This window comes from Chrysochloris asiatica, unplaced genomic scaffold, assembly GCF_000296735.1.
Source record: "Chrysochloris asiatica unplaced genomic scaffold, ChrAsi1.0 scaffold00265, whole genome shotgun sequence".
Taxonomy (NCBI): Eukaryota; Metazoa; Chordata; class Mammalia; order Afrosoricida; family Chrysochloridae; genus Chrysochloris; species Chrysochloris asiatica.
In genome coordinates this window covers 1,833,112-1,842,059 of record NW_006408783.1, presented here as the reverse complement: position 1 = coordinate 1,842,059, position 8,948 = coordinate 1,833,112, and the positions used below count along the sequence as shown (strand labels likewise).

General features: G+C 43.5%; 1 protein-coding gene across 1 annotated transcript in view; it reads right to left on the bottom strand.

Moving 5' to 3' along the window:
- The window catches only part of DISC1 (disrupted in schizophrenia 1), a 493,957-nt gene that overhangs the window by 377,112 nt on the left and 107,897 nt on the right, over positions 1-8,948 (bottom strand). The window contains exons 4-5 of the mRNA XM_006874175.1: positions 8,504-8,648; positions 4,558-4,793 (exon numbers count right to left, since the gene is read on the bottom strand). Coding sequence (XP_006874237.1) covers positions 4,558-4,793; positions 8,504-8,648 — 381 coding nt within the window. The remainder of the gene's footprint in view (positions 1-4,557; positions 4,794-8,503; positions 8,649-8,948) is intronic.

Here is an 8,948-nt window from a genome sequence, read left to right as displayed (position 1 = left end):
GATGGCACTTAACAACAACATAATAGCATGTTGGAAAAGTTGGACATTTGGGATATCTTTAAACTCCACCTCACAGGAACAAGCCTTGGGCTAATCTTTCTAAAAGAAATTACTCATACAGTGCACATCGGAATGATATCCTTTCACCAAATTAATTCATTCTGTAGCCTGAGCAAATAATCTGAGGAGCTGGACTATATGAAGAAGAATGCTGTATCAAAATGGGAAGACTCATTAACAACCTGCAATATGGAGATGACACAATCTTGCTTCCTGAAAGTGAAGAGAACTTGAAACACTTACTAATAAAAATCAAACACTATAGTCCTTAGAATAGATTATACCTCAACATAAAGAAAACACAAATCCTCATAACTGGACTGATAAGCAACAGCACAATAAACAAAGGAAAGACGAAAGTTGTCAAGGATTTCATTTTACTTGGAACCACAACCAAAGCTCATGGAAGCAGCAGTTAAGAAGTTAAATGACTATTGCATTGGGCAAATCTGCTGTAAAAGATCTCTTTAAAATGTTAGACAGCAAAGATATCCCTTTGAGAATTGAGGTACCCCTGACCTAAGCCAACGTATATTCAATCACCTCCTACGTATATAAAGGCTGGACAAGAATGAATAAGAAACACTGAGGAAAAACTGATGCATTTGAGTCATGATGTTGGTGAAGAATATTGAAAGTACCATGGATTGCCAGAGAACAATCTGTCATGAAAGAAGTATAACCAAATGCTCGTTGGAAGTTAGTGTATCAAGGATTCAGCTCCAGTACTTTGGACATGTTATCAGGAGAATGGGGAAGAGCATCGTGCTTGGTAAAGAAGAGGTCAAGCCCCCAAGAAGATGGACTGAAACAGCGACTGCAGCAGTGGACGCAAACACTGTGAGGGCAGCACAGGATGGGGCAGTGAGTTTTCTATTGTACGTAAGGTTGTTCTGAGTCACACCTGGCTTGACGGCACCTGACAACAGCAACAATTTTCAGAAGCTCTCCAGGCCTCTCTTCCTACTCTGCCTTAGTCTGAATGTTCCACTGAAACTTGTCCACCAACAGTGACACTGCGGGTGTTTGAGATAACAGCGGCATAGGTTCCAGCATCACAGCAACACACAAATCACTACAGTACAACACACAAGCCACTACAAGACAAATGAAGAGTTGGCTGAGGTTGTAAACAACGTTGTAATGAAGTGCCATTAAGTGGGTTCCGACTCATAGCAACCTTGTATAGGGTTTCGGAGGAGTGGCTGGTGGTTTTAACCATCAACCCTTTGGTTAGCAGTTCAGTGCTTATCCTACAGAGCCACACCAGGACTCCAACAGTGTTATTACAAGTCCTGGTGTGGTGCTGTGGGTTAATGCGCCAGACTGCAAAGCTGTTTGAGCAGCTCACCAGCTGCTCCTTGGAAACCCTATACAGGGTCACTATGGGTCAGAACCGACTCAACAGCACTTCACAACAGCAACATTATGATTGTAAATCTGAGAGATGAGAAGATGAACCATAGCAAGTTGTCCTTTATTACCACTTTCAAGGACTTGTTGGTCTCATGTTTCTCACAGCCTACTATCACACTGTATTAACTTTTCTGGACAAGCATTTGTCTGCCTCATGAATTCTTGACAAAAGCAAAGTGTCTGCTTTAAAAAGAGAAAGGAAAGAAATATTCAAGAGCAAAAGTTTTTACTGAGCTCTTCTTTCAGATGATTTCTAATGCTCTTAGTCCCATAAAGCCAATGATTTTGACAAATCATCCAGGTAAAAGGCAAAAACATCAAAGCGAAAGAAACAGAGAGACCAGCAGGGGAGATAAAGGCACAATAATAAACAAACAATGGAGAAGTAGCTTGAAGACTGCTCAGAGGTAGTTGGCCTGAAGGCTCTACGCCACAGCACTTGGGTGCCTCAAATTGGCCCAGTTTACACAGTTACTGAAGCACAGAGGAGTCTCACCCAGCTGCCTCTGAGCGAACATCATCAAAAGGTATACCCTTTGGTCGGTTGATGATGCATGGAGGGGATTGGAACCATGGCAATGAGACGATAAACGATGGAATGAATGTAAAACTAAAATTCTCTCATGTAAAATATCATATAATTCACAATAAAACATGAAAAAAAATTCAGCTAATGAGATCATCTATAATTTGTTACAAATATTGGACCAAGCAATCTCTCAGATCTGTTGAGCCAAATGGCTCAAGGTTCATTGGGCTCCTTTCCAACACCCATTCCTGGGTGCCGATACTATATTGCCTGTTAGCTTGGAAATGGTATGTCTGCCTCCTGGGAATGAAAGCTCACTCCATGGTTTTCCAGCTGATACTGATGGTGGGGCAGTCCGATGTCTCACCTTCCTGCAAGCTTGGAAAGAAGCTGACCAGACCAAGCCTACACCTCCACCACCCTCGCTGCCCTGAAACACAAAGGTAAGGCCACCTCTTCGCTGGTCTCTCTGCACTACTCAGTTAATGGAGTGGAAGACAAGATGTAGGGTAATCCAGAGTGCTGAGATGTGTCAGGGTGGTCACCCTCAATTGTCTGCCCAGCAGCACCAACCAGCTCCATCCAGCACAGACAGAATTCTGCTCCTGGTGAACAATGAGGTTGAACGCACCGTACAGCGCCATTACCACAAGAAGAAAGGGCATTATCCACCAGTCACAGCCCACGGTTTGATCTTCGAACCGCCCTGCATTTCCTTCTTACTCTCCTGTCCTGACATCTCCATGATTTCCTCCGACACAAAGCCCTGGTGCTTTCTGAAATGATTTTCCTCCAGGCACCTCAGCATAACAAAAAGGGAAAGGCTGCTCTTGACCCGAGCTTGGAAATCTCAGGGAGAAACTTAAGGCTTTGACTCTGATGGGGGCTCCCTAGAAGAACCCCAGACGGCAGAGCACCTCGTCAAGGGCTAGTCTCACAGCCAGTCTCCCTAACAGCACCATAAAATTGGATCCCCATGACTTTGAAGTCTCTCAAGAGTCTATCCAATTGGCTAAATCTCTGGGTCATTGGGCGAACATTACCTGCATTCCCTCTCTGAGCCGTCAAATTCATTAACAAGCAAGAGAGAATACATGGGCAGAGTAACAGACCAGAATAGAAGTAAGAAATAAGATCTGTCTCTATGAGCTCAGAAATATCTTCTTTGGTTCTTGGGAAGAAAATCAGACCGAAAGACAACTACAGATGTTCTTAGATGGTCTCTGACTAATTGCGTCATCAGAGAACTTTCCGAATTTTGGTTTTCTCGACTGTAAAGTGAAAGTAATTAGTCATCTATCCTACCACATACTGTGTGAATGATATATGTTAATGTGTAAGAAAATGCTCTATAATTGATACATCTCCTAACAAGTAACAGCATGAGTATTTTCTATGAGTTCAACTCAGAAGGATGGTGGCTGGTGAGTACTGCACAGGGTTCTAAGGTAGATGGGCCCAAGGTTTTTACTTCAAGAAGATGACTGGAGGATAATAAGCCTCCCTGCTGGAAAAAGCAAAAGAAAAAACAAATATGATGCACCTGGATTCTGGAATCAAGAAAGAGTTGTTTTAAGCCTTATATACGTTGTTGTTGTTAAGTACCGTAGAGTCAGTTCCAACTCATAGTGACCCTGCACAGGGTTTCCGAGGCTGTACATCTTTACGGGAGCAGAAAGCCTCATCTTTCTCCCGCGGAGAGGCTGGTAGTTTCAAACTGCTGACCTTGCGGTTCACAGCCCGATTCGTAACCACTATGCTACCAGCGCTCCTTAGACTCTGTTAGAACAGTTTTATATGGTGGTAGTGGTGGTGGTGGTATGCCATGGAGTCGATTCTGACTCATAATGACCATGCATAGGGTTTCCAATCTTTACAGGAACAGAAAGCCTCATCTTTCTCCTGCAGAACAGCTGGTAGTTTCGAACTGCTGACTTGAGGTTAGCAGCCTGTCTCATAACCACTAAGCTACCAAAACCCAGTTAGTCTGCATAACTGCCCTATTTTGTTGTTAAGCACCACTAAGTTGGTTTCTACTCATAGCGACCCTGTAGAGGGTTGGTTTCCAAGGAGCAGCTGGTGAGTTCGAACCACTGACCATGTGGTTCAAGTTGACCTTGTGGCCTAGTGCCACACCAGGACTTCAACAGCCCTACGGTGGTGGTGGTTACGTGCTGTGGAGTTGGTTCCAAATCACAGCAACCCTGCTTAGGGTTTCCGAGGCTATAAACCTTTACAGGAGCAGACAGCCTCATCTTTCTCCTGTGAAGTGACTGGTGGATTTGACCCGCTGACCTTGTGGTTAGCCGACCAACTTATAACCCACTTTGCTATGAGGGCTCCTTTTGGAAATGGGGAGGGGTGCATATTTGAGTAGGGAGGAGGAGTCCTGATGTTTTGTGGGTGAGGTGGCCAGGCTGTGAACTATCTTGCCATACTCAGGACTGACAGCTTGGTCAATATTTATATATGAGGATCAAAGAACAAAATCAATACAGTGAGCTTATAAAAGGGCTAACGCAATTCAAAAGCAGTTAGGAAGTAAAAAATACCTTCTTATTGTTTTTGGTGGCTCTGCAAGGAACAGAAGCTGACTGGCCAAGGCCCAGGTGTCATCCAGGGCCTGGTCCATCTTTTGCAACTCCCCCAAGGGCAGTTTGCTCATCAGAGTAGACAGTTCACAGCCTGGCCACCTTAGCAGCTGCTCCTGCTCATCAATCTCCCTCCTCAGTTGTTCATCTTTTGCTTCCAGCACGGACATTCTTGCTTGTAGAACTTCAATTTCTTTCTTTAGAAAGAAGGAAAACCAGATTTTATCAATTAACCTGCTAATGGCAGACTGAAATGACGCATTTCAACTGAAGTCTGCCCTCAGTACCAGAGCTTTGACCTCCAAACGTTAAATAACTATGGGAGGAGCCAAGAATGTGTCTTGAAAGATGCCATATAGATGACTTTCTTCATCTTAGTTAGAAAACAACAACATTGTGCACTTAAGATACTAGCTAAGCAGGTAATAGCTAGCCACAGAACAAAAGGATACTGGCAAACAATCCTTATTAATCTGTCTCCAAATTTGAGAATTTTGTTTGTAGAGAGAGATGTTAAAAATATTAATCAGGGCTTCTTACATCTGCAGTACTGAAAGAACAAGGAGGGATTACAGACAGTGTCATGCAGTCTAAAGTTCAGAAAAATATTAAATAAACTCAGTTTCCATGAATACGCTTTTGTTTTGTTGTTATTATTATGTGTCATTGAGTCGGTTCCAACTCATAGCAACCTGTATAAGGTTTCCAAGGAGTGGCTGGTTAGTTTGAACCACCAATCTTGGGGGTCAAACTGACTTTGCAGTCAAGTGATTTATCCTACAGTACCACACCTTTAATAAAGCAAACCAAAATCCAAGGGATCCAAAGAGTTATCATTTCATCTTGAGGTCAATAAATAAAATAAGCAGCATGTACCTGAGCAGCTACTTCTGAACTTAAAATCAGGCTTTTAAATGAGCAACCTTGCATTGTCTTTGCATTGGTTTCTGGCTGGTATGAACATAACATTAATCATGTCTGTCTCTCCAATTTAGAAACCCAAGGCATACTCTATACTCCACAACTTTTACCTTCTAAACCCACTTCTCGGGGGAATATGGTGGTGGTTATGTGCTGTGGAGTCAGTTCTGAATCATAGTGACTTTGTATAGGGTTTCCGAGGCTTGAGATCTTTATGGGAGCAGAGAGCCTCATCTTTCTACCCCGGAATAGCTGGTAGATTCAAACTGCTGACCTTGCAGTTAGCAGCTCAGCTTGTAATCCACTACGCTACCAGAGCTCTTTTTTAGCAAGATAGAGAAAGAAATTTTAACTGGAAAAGAAGGCCTCCATGTCTCCCACTGAGCTAAGAGTATTGTGTTATTGTCAGTCTTCCAACTAGTCTCCTTACTTCCACCTTCAACTTCTTCTTACACACTATTTTTAACCCAGGAGTCCCTAGATGGAGCAAACAGCTAAGCACTTAACTACTAACCAAAACGTTGGTGGTTCGCACCACCCTCTGGCCACTCAGAGGTCCTTGGAGGACAGGCCTGGTAATCCACTCCTGAAAGGTCACAACACTGGAAACTCCACGGAGCGCAGTTCTACTCAGCACACATGCAGTCACCCCAAGTCAAAATCAATTCCATGGTAGCTAACAATCCTTACGTAGCTGTCAAAGTGATTCTTTAACATGTAGTCAGATCATGTTACTTCGCTGCTTAGATGGCACCCCATTTCAACCCAAGTCCACATACAGACCCCTTACATCCCTAACCTCACCCCATACTACTCTCCCCCTTGCTTAGACTAACTACTCCAGCCACACTGGACAGGTGGCTTTCCTTGGAACACACAAGGTACACTCCACCTGATGTGACCTTCACACAGACTGTATCCTGCTTGGAGAGCTCACACTGGAAATTTCAGCTAGGCCTCCTCTTCTCCTCCCAGTGTTTCTTCAATTCCACTTCTCAGTGAGCAGAACCCAGACTCTGGTCCTCATTATAGCTCTCATCTCCGTGGTGTTGTTAGTTGCCATCTAGTCAATGTCAACTCACGGCAATTCCATGTGTGCAGTGTACACAGTTCCATAGGCCTTTGAAGGCTGTAACCTTTCAGAAGCAGATTGCATGCCTGTCTTAAGACACCTCTGATGGGTTGGAATGACCAAGTCCAACCCATCCACCTTTTGGTTAGGAGTCTACTGTTGTTGATGTTGTTAAGTACCTTTGAGTCACAGCAACCCTGTGTTTCCAAGGAGTGGCTGATGAATTTGAACCACCAACCTTGCAGTTCAAACTGACCTTTCAGTCCAGTGCATTATCTTACAGCACTTAACTATTGGTGGCATCCAGCAGCAGCTTATCAGCCTACAACATACTGTGTTTTTGTTATGTATTTGTTGAGATTTGTTGTTTTTATTTGTTATGTTTATCACTTATTGTCTATCTGTTCTGACATCACCCCCACCTCCACTCCTATTCCACAGGAATCCCAAGCATTCCCAATAGTTTTTGACACATTGTAAGCATTCGATAAATACCTGTTGGATAAATGACCTTTCACCTTCCTCCAGAATGCTACCAGGAATTCTCCTTAGTGCAGTGGTTATGAGGTGGGCTGCTAATCTCAAGGTCAGCAATACAAAACTACCACCTGTTATGCGGGAAAAAGATGAGGTTTTCTGCTCCCATAAAGATTTACAATCTTGGAAATCCTATGAAGGGTCACCGTGAGTCAGAACTGACTCCACAGCACATCACACCACCACCCTCAACCTAGGCTAAAATTAGATTCTGCTACTCTGACATTATTTGGAATTCTGCAGGCCTTTAAATTGGTGGCTATTATTAAAAACCAAACTCCAAATTTCACGTTTTCAGCAACCCAAACTTCAGTGATGCTCACTGAATATATAAGTGCTAAGGAGCTCTGGTGGAGTCCTTGTGTGGCACTGTGGGTTAATGCGCCAGACTGCCGAGCCATTTGAACTGCAAGCTTGGCAGTTCAAGCTCTCTAGTCACTCCCTGGAAATCCTATACAGGGTCACTATGGGTCGAAACCAACTCCATGGCACACCACTACCTAGTTTATTGGAGAATATTTTCAAATTCTGATGACTTTGCTTCCCTTTTGCTATTGCAGGGAGCTGGATGAACAGACTCAGATAACAACAATACTCTGCACTGGCAGGTGTGGGAGGAATAGCTATTCCAGTAACTTGCCAGGCTCCCATACTCAGATAACTTGTCTAAACTCACAGAGGAAGTTAGAGCCTGTATCAGCATTTGAACTCAGCTATTACAGATCTGTGCTCTTAGCACAATGTCTTGTTGTCTGTCATCTGTGTTTCCTCATTGGTTCCCACTGCTCCTAAGGTGTCTAGGCTGCAGGGCTGAGGCCCAGTCTCCAGGTTTCCTGCCTCTAGGGTGTCATGTCTGCTTTCAGAGCTCCTAACTCTCTTCTGGGTTTAATTGTGTTGGGCCCTGGCCAGCTTTCATCCACTGCCCTGGGCCAACACTGGGCTTTCGTGTATTGCTGCTGGGCATTCTCAGACTTGCTTGTCCTTGCCACTTTGTGTCCTCACATACTGCTGCTCACAATCCAATAAGGTAAGAATCCCCTTAAAGACTTTTCAGTGTACACATTCCTTTGTGCCTTCCTAAAGAATCTTCTAAAGGTCAAAATAATAAGAGGTGACAAATTGATCTGGCAGACAAGGGAAGAATATTCAAGAGGTAATGAGGACTATCAAAAACAGGCACAAAATGGGCTGCATGTTCAACCTCTCATTTGTAATGAGATTCATACAACTCCCGTAATCTCCAATCTCTCCTCTTTGTACCTTACAGGGTTGACAGGTAAAGCTCTAATTGCTACACTCAGGAAAGCAAAGGCCCATCTTGTTAAAAAGGCCAGAAAAAATACTACCCTAGTTCTTTCAGATTCTTCATTTGCTTACCTGAAGCTGCTGCTTTTCTTGAAGAAGCCAGTCTCGCCTAGTGATGGATACACGCAGTCTGTCTTGAGCAGTAGCTTTCAACAGCTTGGGCTCTGTTCTGAGCACAGGTTGGGTGTCTTCATTGTTGGCTCCAAAATCTTCATGTCTACAAGAATTTAAAGAGCAAGAAATTTCCCTGGTTATTCTCATCCTCAGGAGGCTCAGAGGACTGAGGCACCTATGTAATGTATATGTTTCTGTTTTAATTTAAGTGGTTTAGGGATTTTTTTCATACCTTGGACTCACACGTCCAAAATGGTGATTCTTAATTGCATGTGGATAGTGAACACAAATTAAAATACCTACCATATTGTTACAGCTGTTTCTCTTCATTTTAAGTTGTTGCCCATCAGCAAATGCAGGTTCTGTGTGCTTTTCTCCCCCGAGCTTAACTGTATTCATGTCA